The 16,051-nt window shown below is 34.7% G+C and overlaps 2 protein-coding genes across 2 annotated transcripts in view; one reads left to right on the top strand and one right to left on the bottom strand.

The window, feature by feature from the left end:
• The window catches only part of LOC136811252 (nose resistant to fluoxetine protein 6-like), a 62,364-nt gene that overhangs the window by 30,065 nt on the left and 16,248 nt on the right, over positions 1 to 16,051 (bottom strand). The window contains exon 2 of the mRNA XM_067067866.1: positions 1,114 to 1,349. Within this exon, the coding sequence (XP_066923967.1) occupies positions 1,114 to 1,335 (222 nt within the window). The 5' untranslated portion in view covers positions 1,336 to 1,349. The remainder of the gene's footprint in view (positions 1 to 1,113; positions 1,350 to 16,051) is intronic.
• LOC136811289 (uncharacterized) lies at positions 10,146 to 10,760 on the top strand. Its single transcript, XM_067067906.1, has one exon. The coding sequence runs from the start codon at positions 10,146 to 10,148 to the stop codon at positions 10,758 to 10,760; it is 615 nt and encodes a 204-aa protein (XP_066924007.1).

Below are 16,051 nucleotides of genomic sequence, written 5' to 3'. Positions count from 1 at the left end.
GGAGGTTGAAAGTTTTGTGATAACGTCATCACAAGCTTTTCCAGGCAAAACTTAAAAACCTCGTAATTTTGGAAAAAACTGACCAAATTTGATGCCATTCATGAATTCATACCAAAATTCATTGCTTTTTCTGATTCTGAGGTGAAAATTGAGTTAAAAGCTTTAAATCCTACAGAATACTTACTCTCGGGTACCTAATAGCCGTCCCCCCCCCGCTAATTAATTTTTCGAAAATTTTCCACCCAGGACATTCTTATTCCAACCCCCCGCTTATTAATTTTTGGGAAAATGTTTTTGAAAGTTCCCTTTTTTGTCTTAATTCTGCTGTATTAGCCTCCTTTTCAAACATTTTCCACCCAGGACATTTTTATTCCAACCCCCCCGCTTATTAAATTTTGAGATTTTTTCCAACCCCCCTGCTTATTCCAACCCCCCCCCGGCTATTAGGTACCCGAGAGTAAACTTAGATTTTGAGGTTTACAAGGCAAATCAAGGCAGCTTCCTCCCTTCAGGAACACAGTGTACAACCAACTAATTTTTTTTTGGATGTTTCAAGCCTTCTTATGTCAAGCCCAAGCATCAGAAGGAACTTCGATTTCTGTCATTCATGTATAAAACACCAAATTTGGTTTACTAGTTTCGTTATTACGGGATTTTTAGGTTTTGCGTGGAAAGGCTTATGATTACGTCATGACAAAACTTCTAACCTTCATAACTTTTAAAAGGAAGATTTTCAAGGTATGTTTTATACCTCAATTTTTCATCAGCATTTCATGCTCTTTCCGCTGAAACCATCAGATTTTGAATATTTTCAAAAAAATTAATTTTTGCCAACCCCCATGATGACGTCATCTGGCAGGTGGCCAGGTGGGAAAATTTGGTGTTACTGTTTAAAATTAAGTTTTAGACCTTCTAAGGATCATCTGTGCCAAATTTCATGCTTTTATCACCATCTGAAGTATTTTTGTGCTAACAGACCTCACTTAGAGGTGAGAAATCAGAACACATCATTTGTATAAAAAATTGAAAGGTCATAACATTTGGTCTCCTAGAAGATAAGAACGCATATTTCTAAGAAATCTCTCTGTATGTAGTCAATCAAATCGTCAATACCTTGACATAATTTTTATTGAAGCCAGCTTTGATCAATCCTTTTTGAAAATCTTCATTTCCAAAAATATCTGTTTGCCATTTCACCGTCTTGAAAATTGCCTCGAATTCTTCATAAGTTTTCGCATCATGCATGGATTTGGCAAGATTGTCCAATGGGGATGCTCCATTAACCATGGTTGCCATAGCGACCAGCAAACTGATCAACCAGAATGCACTGCTCATCTTTATTTGTATTCCTAGTGAGATTAAAACGAGTTAATGTTTCATTGAAAAACATGTTTTTCATTTTTAGCGATATTATCAACTTGGGGATCAACTTACTGGTATCGAGAATCAAAAAACATTATGATGGACGTTTTCATAGTTTCTCACATCACAAGCCATAATACCCCCTTGAAAGTGTTGTCGTTCCCTTAGCTACGACTACCTCCAAACAAAGACTCTCTGTTTCAAAGGAAAATGTTCAACTCCCCGTCTCCCATATATAGAAATGTCTCCTCTGACCCTGTTCATATTTTAATTAAACCGATATATTAATTTACATCAAGGCTCGATACAGTTTTAAATCAAATTCCCCTATCAAAATACCTATACTCTCCTATCAAAATACAATTTAGCTTGATAAATTTGATGACAATATGTATGCAGGCAAGTTCCTCAATAAAATCGTATGTAAGCAAAAAATTGTAACCATATACCACATACTTGAACTCCTAGCTCAAATAACATTTACACGCTTTTTTTTATAAGAATGGTGTAAATCATTTTATCATGGATATTCTTAACGTTTAGGGAAAATCATCCTAAAATATTCTTACGGTATTCTTAGGTTATGATCCTAATTGACAATTTATAATAATTTAAAATGGTCTAAAAATGGCATTCCTAGCTTGAGTAGCAAAATTCTATGATGGTGATATTCTTAGCATATTCTTAATTTTTTGACAATTTTCATCATGGACATTCTTATGAAGTGTATTCTTATAAAAAAAAGTGTGTAAAACTTTTTTAAAAAAACATCAAAATAAGCGACTTACTAGATATTTAATCCAAGGGTAAATGAAAACAGTACATCTAAAGCAAATACATAAGTGGAATTTTAAATTGAAATGATAAAAAGTAGGACCCCATTTTCGTTTGTCAAATACATTGCTCTATCATTACTGTATATAAGAACCAGTAAATTTTGGCTGATTTTTAGGTTGCTTTTTTTCAGGCTTAAATATTTTTTGGATTGTCCATTAGCTTGAATATCCTTTATTGTCTTTTATTACCTTAGATTATTATTAGATCAGTACCGCAGTCTGTTTAAGCTTGTAAATTCTTATTTTCTTTACATACACCTTTTTTTAAACTACATAAGAACAACATAACGCTTCGCTGGCCAAAATGTTAAGAGCAAGTTAAGAACATTTTGAGGCTTTTCGGACTCAAAAACACCCTATTTCTTAGGAAAATGGTCAAAACATTCACAAAACGGTCAAAATAAGGATATGTTAAGAACATTTTTAAGCTTAAAAAAAATAAAGTTTAGAACATCCGAAGGTTTCAAACATTTTGGATGTTCTTATAAAAAACGTGTAATTCAACAAAAATGAGACATGTAGACAAGAAATTTTTCCACGTGATCTTATCGCATCATTAGTCTGTTTTAACGAGGTAGCGACAAAGTAAAGTAATTTAAGCAAACGCAACATTAATTTCATTTTTCCCCTTTTTATTTAATTACTTTTAATTATTTTTTTTTAAGTGAAAGGGAAAGATGACATGGAGTTTTTATAAGATACTTCAATAATTGGTCATTTGAAGTAATTAGAATGGCGCGTTCTTTAGAAAAAGTAACAAAATTGTTTTATTACTGGTTAACGACCAACAAAATCAAATAAGAGCTTGAAAAAACTCCATCTTGTCCCAAAAGGGAGAAGGCAAAAAACAATGAGATTAGATCCAAAGTAGCAGTAATATCACTCTATCGTCGACACTGGAAACGTTTAAAGGCGAAATAAGAAGAAAACAAACATGTTTCATGTAACACTGATATTCGTGATATCAACATGTGTTTATTTTACAACTTCCAATGGTGTTGTGCAGAATTTCGACGATTTTTCAATGTTAGGGTGTTCAGAGTTCAGGAACGTCACCTTCATAAGCTTTCATGAGGAATACATTGGTGCTTTTTATCATACTTTTGATCACCGTTTTTTCTTGCAAGGATTAAACAATTTACTTAACAATGAAGCATGTTTTATGGTGAACTACTTCGACGGTTTTGACATCGTCAGATTGAGAAAGAACTATAATATCAATCAATTTCAATTTCGAACAAGCAATTTTGAATTTGATTACTCTCGATATAGGAAAGAAAGACGTAGAATCGCCGAACTAATAAAGCAGCTTTACGATGAGAAAATCATGGGAAATGACGAAAACATTAAACAAACTATTGTTTTTATGGAAAGTGATGCCCGTTGGGTTGATGAAATGCTCGAATATCTGGAGTTACTGCAGGAAGAGAGACAATGGGCAGTTATTATTTTTAGGACATATTCTGATTATCAACCAATAGATTGGCTTCCATTAAATCGAAATATTGAAACACAGGTAAATCTTTTAAATGGTGTTTCAATGCAGCACCCAGTCATTAAGACACTATTTGATGTCATAAAAAATCCGGACTTTGATGTTTACAATATGACGTACCGTTGGGTCATGTCTAAGACAAATTTTTTCACTGATGATTGTATGAAGAAGATTCGAAAGATATTTGTCACTGTTGTTGATATTAAATTTACCTATGTTCCAATGGCGTCGGCCATTTTAAGAAAAGTAAACGACCATCGTTCTAAAGTAAACCAAGAACCATTAGAAATTCATTTTTCTTCTAGCTTGGAAGGCATGAAACTATCATCAGACGGGCATTTGAGTAAAACTGAGTTTAATTGGAAAAACCATCCCCTTAACAAGGAAAAGAACAAAAGATATGTTTACATCCTTATTTTAACCGGGGAAGAAGGGTGGCCATGTCCACGATTCATTGAAAAGCAAGACTTATACTACTGGCAATTTTTATCGAAGAGGAGAGAGGGATGTTTCGGTGATGTTAACACTAAAACTTTTGAGACTGGTGAAGAGCTGTTCGAACATATAAATGATGATTTGTGCAAAAAATAAATTATTTCGTGTACCATGTTTTTGTAAATAAAATAATTTTAATGTTCAGTGCTATCGTATGCTAGGGAAATGCATAATATTTTGTATACACGTCATTTTTATGTCAGAGAGAATTGTTAGTTACTTCAAATCAATTTAGAATTTTTTAAACATGAACATTTCTTTGATACGTATTATTAATCGCATGTAATTTTGCACCATTTTGTACTTTCTTTGCTGCTGTAATTTTCTTTGTATTTTTGTAATTCAAAAAATATTAAATATAATCTTTCTTATCCATTATATCCTTTCTTCATTTGTCTTCTTAGAGATTCACACCCTTATATATAATACTTTGAAAACACTTTTTACATCTTTGTAATTCCTGATTTAATGTCATTCATTCGGAGCACATAGGTAAAATTCGGTACGCAGACGTGCCACTGGTCAGGGTCCCTTTTTATGCTCTGAAGATATCAGAGCCCCAAATTTACTAAATTTCAAAATGTTTATCTGACAGAGTCGACTTTTGGTAACTTTTGATAATTTTGAGGGTGAAAATGGAAAAAGTTTTAATTTTTTCTATCTGACAGGATCCAATTTTCAAACTCAAGCGGCACGTCCCCGTCGGCCATCATCAAGGTTATCCCCCAGATTTATTATTCAAGAAACTTTTTATACCAGGAGATTGACAAAACTATCCAGCCACTTTTTAGAGAACCTGTCTTTATGGGAAAAAAAATCAGAAAAAAAACTTTCAATTTCACACACCCCATTTATAGCCACTCTTTGACCCAAATTTGCACAAAAAATTATGTTTTTCCAAGTTCCTTGGTTTTTCGAAGGTCAGGCCTATCTGATTATTTTATACATCATTGTGCGAAGAATCAGAAAAAATACCAAGCCAATCATGAGAAATGCTCATTTCCCTTAAAATTGACAAAATGTTTAAATAAAAAGTTAAAGTTAGACCTTCTCGACTCAATCTTGTAAACATTTAATCTCAGCATGGAAAGTGTATAGTCTTCTTTGAACTAAAGAAAATTGCAGATAGTAAATAATGTAATTAACTTTTTTTGGAAATCTTATGTTGAATTTAATTAATTTAAAAAAAATTGTTTCAAAATCTTTATTATGCTATGAACGCGTACGAAATAAGTGAAATGTGGCGAAATGATCGATGCACGTACGTAAATTCAATTTTAAATGCATCGTTCAATACGTTAGTGTATTACATGTTTTTTTATAAGAACATCAAAAAGTTCTACGGACTTTTGGAAATTTTTAAATTTTGAGTTTTAAGGCCTAAAATGTTCTTAAAATGTTTTTATGATTTCACCATTTTGTATTGATTCCATTGAGTAGTTTAGTGCAATTTTCTAAGTAATTTTATGCTTTAGAGTCCAGAAAGACTTATATAAGACTTAATATTCTTAACTTGGTCTTCGCATTTTGGCCATCGAAGCCTCATGATGTTCTTATAAGAAAATTGTGTATCAGTCGTGGAAACTTTTCCATTGGAAATATTTGCATTAAATTTTCATCATCTTTCACAGACATTATCTCGTATCCGGATCCACTTGCATCCCTTTTTAATTTTACTGATGGGCGTTGGTCCAAATTCTCCAACAACAAAATTAAATCGAACTATATCTTTACAAGCATCAACAATGGCAGGCCAACAAGCACAAAGGGTGATTAGCATACCGAACAAATGATCAACTACAAGCAATATCTAATAACGTGTTGCTGACAATAAACACCAACATCATCAATCCATCCTTGCTGCAACAAGAAACCAAAATAAATGAACTAAAGGAGAAATTGGACAGGACCAGACCAGGTGAAAGAATCACAAATCCACCTCAACTTCAGAAGACAGAAATAAGTTAATTATGATAGCCGATCACGACGACTGGCTTACAGCGTCAGAATTTCAGAAAGACGACGCATCCTATCAAGTGACAACGAAAAAAAAAGATTGAAAAATGCTCTTAGAGCAGCTAGAGAGATTAGGGACAGATACACGAAATCTAAACTGACGAGCGAATTTCCCCAGAAAAATAGGCAAAGTAACAATAACAGACCACCACCAAGGAAATCTTTTGACGATATTAAATGCTTCAATTGTCTACGTTTTGAGCATTACGCCACCCATTGCCCACTAAGAAAAGACTCGCACAAGGGAAGAGCCCCTACGCTACACAACTAGATACTTCACCAGAGATAGAAAAAAGGGAAAAGACGGCAACTAAGCCCTGAGAGACAACTGTTTTCGATTACGTTGAGCTTTTATACCAAACAAGTATTTTTTCTTTTTTACTCAGTGACTGACACAACAGACATACGAGATTTTTCTACAGACTCGGACTTACAGTACTTTTTACATTATTCGTCGGGTCTTAGATGGGGAGAAGTTACGTTGTTCTTGAGTTTGATTGACAGCACAATTTATTTTGACAACCAACATGAGCTAGTGTTACTATAGTATGCTTTTCCTTTCGATTGGGTTTAACAAGCATCTTACAAATTATTCTTAGAGATATAACCTGCAAATTAATCAAATACTTTATCAGTATACATATATGATAAACCTATACTGTAAAATATATATTAATTTATCCTTTCACACAGGCTTTGTGTTTTTGCCCTTCTATATAATCTTATTATCTCTCAATTTTTCAAAAATTCTCATTTCCAAGAAACGATTTGTCTTGTTTCATCAATTGCAACATAATTTTCCCGGAAATTTTTCCCTCTACGATTCTACGAATTCAATTTTCTAAATTTCGCAGCTCCAAGAACACATTCAACTTTTATCGTTGTTTACCAAACCACAAGTTGCTTACAAACTTTTCAACCATACTCAACAATTTTTTTTTTCTTGCATTCAGCTGCCCCAAATCAAAATATACGACCCTAAGCCAGCCTTCCTGTTAAGGGAAGAAATTTTCGCGGAAGAAATTTTCGCGGAATTTAATTTCGCGAATTTGGGCGTAATTCGCGAAATTAAATTCCGCGAAACACACCAAAATTGTTAAATCGCGAAATTAAATTCCGCGAAATTCGATTTTTTTTTCTTCTTCTTTTATTTTGTTGTTTTGACCAGGTATTACCAAAAAAGATGGACACAATTGATTTTTAAGCATTATATTTATTTATAACGTGTATTTTTTATCAAATATAAACAAATGTAAACAACTCCGTGATGCTTAAAAGTTAATCTGAGTTGATAAATTCTTCTCAATCGCGAAATTAAATTCCGTAAAACTTTTAAAATCGGCTCATTCGTGAAATTAAATTCCGCGAAAATTGCCATTTTGAAACTCTGATTCGCGAAATTAAATTCCGCGAAAATTTCTTCTCGCGAAAATTTCTTCCCTTAAGGTAAGTTTTTCCTCTTTAAAGTATTCATATCAGGTCAGCACAACACATCCTCAGTCACCTGGAAGATTAGACACTATTTCAACAATTGGCTTTCGATTAATCCTTCTCAATTTGTGTTAAACATAGACATCAACCTACCATTTAAATAGTTACCGTGAGTATCACAGCGCGAATAAATTCGAGCTGTGAAGACAAAGTTTTTTTTTAATACAAGATCTTGTAGAAAAATTTTTCGAGCGTTTTGCAATGCAGCGCCTTCCGATTGGAAAACCCAACCTCGTCCTCAGTGGTTAATATTTTCTCTTTGAAAACTTGACCTCTGATACTCAGGGTATTAAATAGTGGCAATCTCCATTTTTGCTGAAAATAACAAGTCAAGTATACATTTCCCTGATTTTGTCAAGTCTACAATATCAGAGTTATTAGCCAATGATTGTGTCCAAGAGATTCCTGCCGGCACCATCTTTTTGTGTAAATCCTCTGACAGTCGCCGAGGAAAATGAAAAGTTAAGGCTAGTCTTAGACTGTACGTGAAATACCTCGTGTAAATAAAATTCAAATACGAAAACTTGAAAACCGTTGCCGAGCTACTCGAACGAAGACTTTTACTTCGGCGCACTTTAGACTTAAAATCAGGCTACCATTACGTACCTATTACAAAGGGACACTGGACATACCTTGGATTTTCTTGGAAATTCGAATCAGGGAAGAGAAGGTATTTTCAATTCAAAGTCTTGCCATTTGGTCTCTCGATAGCATGTTATGCATTCACCAAGCTCTTGAGGCCCCTCATTAAAAAATTGAGATCTATGGGAGTTCGATGCGTGGTTTACCTAGTCGATGGTATTTGCGGAGATAAATCATACACAAGAATCCACAGAAATAGTCAACATGGTGATAGAAGATCTTACTAGCCTAGTTCTTACAATCAACTTCGAAAAGACCAATCTGATTCCATCTAAAGTTAGAAAGTGGTTTGGTTTCATCATCAACACAACCAATATGACTTTTTCAGTGCCAAAAAAGAAGATGACAAAAGTCTTACAATTAATAAAATCTTCAATAACGAACCAGAGATCATCACCAAAAACCATATCCAGGATAACAGGACATCTCATCTCAATGACACCAGCGCTAGGTTCGATAGCCCGATTAATGACAAGGAACTTTTACTTCTTCATAGAGGCAAATCCTCAATGGCCGAATGAACATATTCTCCCTGAAGTCGAGCAATACTTTAATGGGATAACTTTCGCGGGGATTAAATTTCGCAGTTGGGCCTATCCGCGGGGGGACTTAATTTGACGGGTGGCGCTATCGGGCGTCAATATGTATGTAATAAGTATGGGAACTGGAATTCTGGTCAAAAAGTCTCGAATCATCCAAAGGTACGTCTATAAAAACACAAACCTAGCGGAACAAAATTTTTTTTGCCGACGCAAACGAATTCGGTTACGGAGGCTATTTACTTCACGGCAAAGGAAACGTAATCGCCAAAGGAAGATTCATCCCGCAAGAAATGGGACAAAGCTCCACTTTTAGAGAAATCTTAGCCATCCTGTTTGTTCTTGAGTCAATCAAAGCGCATCTTTTCTCAAAGACGGTAGCTATTCAAACAGAAAACCTGAATGCAACAAAGATTATCGAGGTGGGAACCACTAATCTACAACTTAGCAGTAAGCCATAATTTCAGAGCCCAACTTAACTGGATCCCTGGAGAGAACAACATGTACTTGTACTCTAAAGCAAAGGACAATGACGACTGTTCTATAGACAACGAAACATTCCGACACGTGTAATCTAAGCTGGGTTACATCTGTAGTGAAATCTATACCCGGTGTATATATTTTGTGTTAGTAGCCAACTCGGTGCACTTTACCGAGCCGTATGATCTCGTGAAATTTTACAAATTTGAAATGCCACTTGGGGCATTTGTGTTTTGGTTGTTGGAAGAGATATAGTTTATTATAAAACAACAACAAACAAGAAGAAAAATCGAAACTTTATTGATTTATTTGGTTGAGAAAATTTGATTATTTGGTTGAAAAAGTTGATTTATTATTTGGTCGAAAAGTTATTTATTTATCATGGCTGAGAAAAATCCTAAAAGACAACGTGGTAGACTTGTCTCGTATGTTAATTTATTTGTTGCGACTGAATTTGAATTCTCTGACCTTAATGATGAAGAGAAAGTTACTTGTTTAGCTGCTAATCCTGCATTTAATCTCGTTCTTTTTGACAGCTATAATATTGTTCGGGAGTATCCTGATCCAGATTCGTGTGAATTACCACAATCTGATGAATGTCATACAATTTTTAGTGATGGGGTCGAGGTCCCGAATTTACTGGGCATCCTCGATCCAAGATGATTCGGTTCGTTAACCAGTTTACTTCGGGTTACGGCCAAGGTTTTAAGGTTCGTGAGAAACTTGAAACAGAATGTTCAAAACACTAAACTAAATAAGAGGCATGATGCCGAAGAATCAATCGATCATATGGTGAACGCCAAGAAGCTATGGATCCTTGAAGTCCAGAAAGAATTTAGCTCGTCCGAGCACAACCAACTGAAGAGAAATCTTAACGTTTTCACAGACGCTCACGGTATTCTACGAGGCAAAGGAAGATTAGGAAATGCACCTCTTCCGTTCGACACGAAATTTCCTATTCTAATATCACGAAATAGCCGACTAGCTGAACTGATTGTGCTCGAAAGTCACAAAAATGTTGGTCACAACAAAACGAAAGATACACTCAACAAACTTCGATCACAATATTGGATCCCGCAAGGTAGACAACTCATCAAAAAACTGATAAATTCATGCTTGATTTGTCGATTATTTGAAGGGAAAAGATGTATCTATCCCCAACCACCAAAACCGCCACGTGAACGTGTTGGTATGAGTATCGGAATAGACTATGCGGGACCTGTGTTCATTAGAAACAATTTTAGTGATCAACAAACTTTACATAAATCATTGATTGCCTTGATTAGATGTTACTCTACGAGAGCTGTTTACTTGGATCTCGCTACAAGTTTTGATTCAGAAGCGCTCATTCGGATTTTGGAACGCTTTTTCAATCGATACAATGCACCAAAAGTCATTAACTAGGGCAACGGATCGAATTTCACATGCAAAATCTAGATTCATTCGCTGGAAATTTAACATTGAGGCTGCTCCGTAGAGTGGCGGAGTATTTGAAAGACTGATACAGTCAACCAAACGTATTTTACGAAAATCTCTACGAAAAGAGATTCCGACGTGTGATGAACTTTCCACACTTCTTAAACGTATTGAAAACATCTTTAACAATCGTCCGTTAATGCACCTTAACGACAACGAAATCGCACAGCCGTTAACACCCAATCATCTTATATACGGAAGGAAGATTGAGACTTCTGTAAAAGACACGGACGAAAATGAGAATGACAACGAAATAAACTGTGGCGCTAAAAAGCGTGCCTTGTCGTATTTTTGGGACAGTGGAAGACGGAGTATCTCACAAGTCTTCGCGAAAGAGATGTAAAACCCAAACGAAACATGAGAACTGAAACTCTTAATGTTGGAGACATTTGTCTTATCGATGATCAAGGGCCCAGAGTAAAATGGAAAATGGGCAAAATTGTAGAATTAATCAAAGGAAAAGACAGCAAAGTACGGGGTGCTGTAATGAAGACTACAAATGGACAATTAAAACGTCCCGTGAACAAACTGGTTATTATTCACAGTAACAAAACTGATGATATAGACTATGCGGGCATCACTTTTGTGCCAAACGCATTGGAAGATATTAAACAGTCCTCTTAAATCTCGTATTTGTTTATATTTTTGATAAGTTTTAAAACGATATTTCTTATAGTGTAATCTATACCCGGTGTATATATTTTGTGTTAGTAGCCAACTCGGCGCACTTTACATAGTCACATGTTTTATCTTTTGAAAGATTAGTACTCATTATACATTATACAACAACATCACCGTAGACAGATTCGCCGACAATTTCAATACCAAGCGACACAAATTTAACAGCAAATATCGCTGTCCAGGAACATCATGTGTCGACACTTTCAGAACAAACTGGAAAGGAGAATTCAAATGGTTGTCTCCACCTATCTCTTTGATCGGAAAAACACTAAAGCATTGTAAAGGCTGTAAGGCAAAGGAATACTACTGGTCCCACTATGGAAATCAGCTTACAATAGGCCTTTAATTACCGCTAACGGCACACATTTCTTCGATTATGTACATGACTTCCTACTCCTTGACCTGTTCTACATCACTCCTCAATCATCAAAGACACCTTAATGCGAATTTTCAAAACTTTATACTTTAGCACTATTAATAGATTATTCCTTATATAATTTGTGGATAAATTTTTAAAAACCTATGATAAGGACGAGAAAAAATTTTCTTTTCTTTTCAACCTAAAAACACAACAACAATTTCCTTTTGACAGGTTACACCCGACATTCGTTTTCCCCAAATATTTCGGAACTACACTTTATGAGGCTCATAGGATTTTAACTTTTTTCTTTGAAACACAAAAATTCCTGACTGACAGTTCATCACACCGCTCCCAATTTTTTATTTCGATCTTTTTACAAGAGTGCTTCGTCTTTTCCGTACAGAAAAAGTTCCTGGCCGACAGGTACCCTATGGTTTTCAGTATCTCGTTTACTCCATACAAAATTACTGGTTGACAGGTACACTGAGTTTTTCAAGTCAACACGGACAGTAGATTTTCAGCACATTTTTCACACAAAACTTCGTAATCACTTTTATGTAAACGTAAAATATCCTAGCTGACAGGTACCAACAGGCACCTTCTCAGCATTAAAAATTCTATTTCTAAAGAATATCATTTTCTCAAATCCAGAATCCTTAACTCACATATGATGAGCAACGAATCACCCGTCAATAAACCCAAATTATCATCACTTACGTTTCCTTCTACAGAATCGCTATTTTTCGATATTTGGCGGAAACTGGAATCGATATCAAACGGAAACCTCAGACAAAAAGCTTTGGATCTACCTAGATTCACAAAATCATCATTAGCACAATCAACGATACTGAAATACGAACGACCTTGGAGAGACTGGGTATACTGTTCACAACAATACCAAAAAGTAGATCCGTGTCTAGCTAAACTGCTCCACGTTGCCATATACCTCAAGGATTTAGCCAACAAAATATATTCTACAGTAGGTTCAGTAACTTTTTTGTTTTATCTATAGTGTAGGTAACACGAACAAATAGTACAACACTAAAGGTTCCTAACCTCCCGCAAAAGGGCAACCATATTTTTATTTTTAGCCAATGGGATGGTTTGTTTACTCGAAATTTTGGTGACTTTTTATACGAAACAGCTAACCAGAAAAAGGTGTATCGTGAAAAACGTTTTAAAGTATCAGAATCTCTGGGAATTTAGGATTTAGCTTTTTCTTTTTCGAAGTTTATGGGAATGTTACAAACAATATCATTATTCTTTTCTCTATCTTTTTGTACCTTGTGTTTTATCAAAAGTATTCCAATTCTTAACGAAAACTACTGTTTTCTCTATTTCTTTCCGACTGTTACCTTTTTCAGAGAAATAATTACGAAGCGTTATTTCCGTAATGCAATGATGGAAGTATAGTTTGGTGATTTTTTTTTCTTTATTGAAACAAAGACACGTGTACACTACGAACATATATTAGAAAACATTACTTAAGCATAAAATATAGTCCCTCCCCCGCTAGGAACTAACGTTATATCGCCAGAGTTTGGTGATGGTTACCAATCAAAACATACGCTTTTTTTACGACTACCGAATATCAATGAAACCGAAACTGTTTTTATTCGTCGGTTGATTCTATTGATGAAAAGATCATAACCTATCAGGACGTACAGAACCAAATTCTCCAAGCCCGACCCAACCTCCCCCTTAAAGGCCAGTTTTTTCAAGCAATAGATTAATAACACATTTTTTCTTATTTTTCATGTACAACCGGATCGCCAATCCTTGGTGGAAAACTAATGCATCCACATCACAACTCGTATCAGCAACAAAAGAACCATCATCTGCAAAAACCAGACAAATACACTAAGGACGACTAGAACAATCTTAATAAAGAAATACTTATTGCATTCAAATAACGATCTCGTCAAAACAAAATGCTTCTTGGACTCAAAAACACCCTATTTCTTAGGAAAATGGTCAAAACATTCACAAAATGGTCAAAATAAGAACATGTTAAGAACATTTTCAGGCATAAAACTCAAAAAGTTAAGAACATCCGAAGGCTTCAAAATTTTTGGATGTTCTTACAAAAAAACATGTAATTAAATGAGACATGACATGCATTTCATCCTTTTTCCCACGTGATCTGATTGCACCATTAGTCTTTTTTAACGAGGTAGCGACAAAGTAAGCAAACGCATCAGATTAATTTCATTTTCCCCTTTTTATTTAATTATTTGTAATTATTTTTTTTAAGTTAAAGGGAAAAGGCAAAAACCTTTGAGATTAGACCCATAGTAGCAGTAATATTTATACTTTAAGCGTACAAACTTTTGCCAGTAAAAACTTAGTAGAAAAATAGCGGATGACTTATACTGTTGAAAAGATCATGCAGATTACTACAGGGTGTCCCTAATTAAAGTATCGAGTTTGAACATGCGATTGAGTAGAAAAGTTTGTGTGTGTTATCGCTAAAATAAAAGAACGTTCTCCATCACACAGGCTTATTACAAAAAGTAGTTACAACGTATAAATTAATCGTAATGACAAAGAAAAAAGAGGGATAGCTTAAAATACAATTTTGTGAACACGCACATAAAACTTTCTAGGCTGCGTTTAGACCAACTGGCATTTGTAATTTGGCATTTGCTCACGAGGAATTCGATTTTAATAGCTTTTCCATTGTATTTTCTGTCATGGCATTTAAGGAATCGTCTTTTTAGAGTCATTACTGAAAAGGTGATTCCCTGAAGTTCAACTTTGACAGATCAAACAATGAAAAGCATGGAATTTCTCAAAAACTGCAGTCATTAAGACTGAAACTTTTTGCCGTAGGGCTTAAGGCTATGGCAAATCTTGCAAATTTTACAATCTATCGAAAGAACTGAATAAAAAACGTGCAAATACTTTAAAAAATCAAAAATGTCATTTTTTCTCTTTGTTTTGGTTCCTTTGTTTGATTTGAAATGCCAGAAAAGGGGATTCCTTTGCTCAAAATGGCATTTCAAATGCCAACGAAATGCCAACACGCTGGCATCATTAGGCATTTGACAAACCGAACAATTGCGCGGAACAATAGAATTCAAAAGAATACTGCAAGCAATTACAAATGCCAGGTTGGTCTAAACGTAGCCATAGTTGTGTTTCAACTCGATACTTTAATTATGGACACCCTGTATAATGATCAAGAAAAATAATTTAACAAAGGAGACATGACATAGAATAGCATTTGGCCTTTTTTCCTACGTGATCTTATCGCATCATTAATCTATTTTAACGAGATAGGTAGGTCTTATTCAATTAATGGTAATTATTTTGTTCAAGTGAAAGGGAAAAGGCAAAAAACTCTGAGATTAGATCCATAGCAGTAATATCACTCTATCATTGACACTGGAAACGTTTTAAAGGCGAAAAATAAGAAGGACACAAACATGTTTCATGTAACACTGATATTCATGATATCAACATGTGTTTATTTTACAGCTTCCAATGGTGTTGTGCAAAATTTCAACGACTTTTCAATGTTAGGGTGTTCAGAATTCAGGAACGTCACCTTCATAACCTTTCATGAGGATTATTTTGTTAATACTTTCCATGCTACTTTTAATCACCATTTCTTCTTGCAAGGATTAAACGATTTGCTTGACAAAGAAGCATGTTTTATGGTGAACTACTTCGACGGTTTTGACATCGTGAGATTGAGAAAGAACTATAATATCAATCAATTTCAATTTCGAACAAAATATCGTCAACATATTGACTACAATCGATATGAGAACGAACAGCGTAGAATCGCAGAACTAATAAAGCAGCTTTACGATGAGAAAATCTTGGGAAATGACGAAAACATCAAACAAACTATTGTCTTTATGGTAGGTGTTAACAGTTATGCTTATGAAATAGTCAAATATCTTGAGTTACTGCAGGAAGAGAGACAATGGGCAGTTATTATTTTTAGGACTTACACTGACTATGAACCAATAAATTGGCTTCCATTAAATCGAAATATCGAAACACAGGAAAGACTTTATAATCGTCCTGAAATGCAGTACCCAGACATTAAGACACTATTCGATGTCATAAAAAATCCGGACTTTGATGTTTATGATATGACGTACCGTTGGGTCATGTCTAAGACAAATTTTTTCACTGATGATTGCATGAAGAAGATTCGAAAGAT

This window comes from Clytia hemisphaerica, unplaced genomic scaffold, assembly GCF_902728285.1.
Source record: "Clytia hemisphaerica strain Z4C2 unplaced genomic scaffold, Clytia hemisphaerica genome assembly, whole genome shotgun sequence".
Lineage (NCBI taxonomy): Eukaryota > Metazoa > Cnidaria > Hydrozoa > Leptothecata > Clytiidae > Clytia > Clytia hemisphaerica.
Note: the sequence above shows the minus strand (reverse complement) of the source record. Positions and strands in the feature narration are given on the sequence as shown.

Coding starts and splice junctions, on each gene's coding strand:
- LOC136811289 (XM_067067906.1), top strand. CDS start 10,146: ATGGTGAACGCCAAGAAGCTATGGATCCTTGAAGTCCAGAAAGAATTT.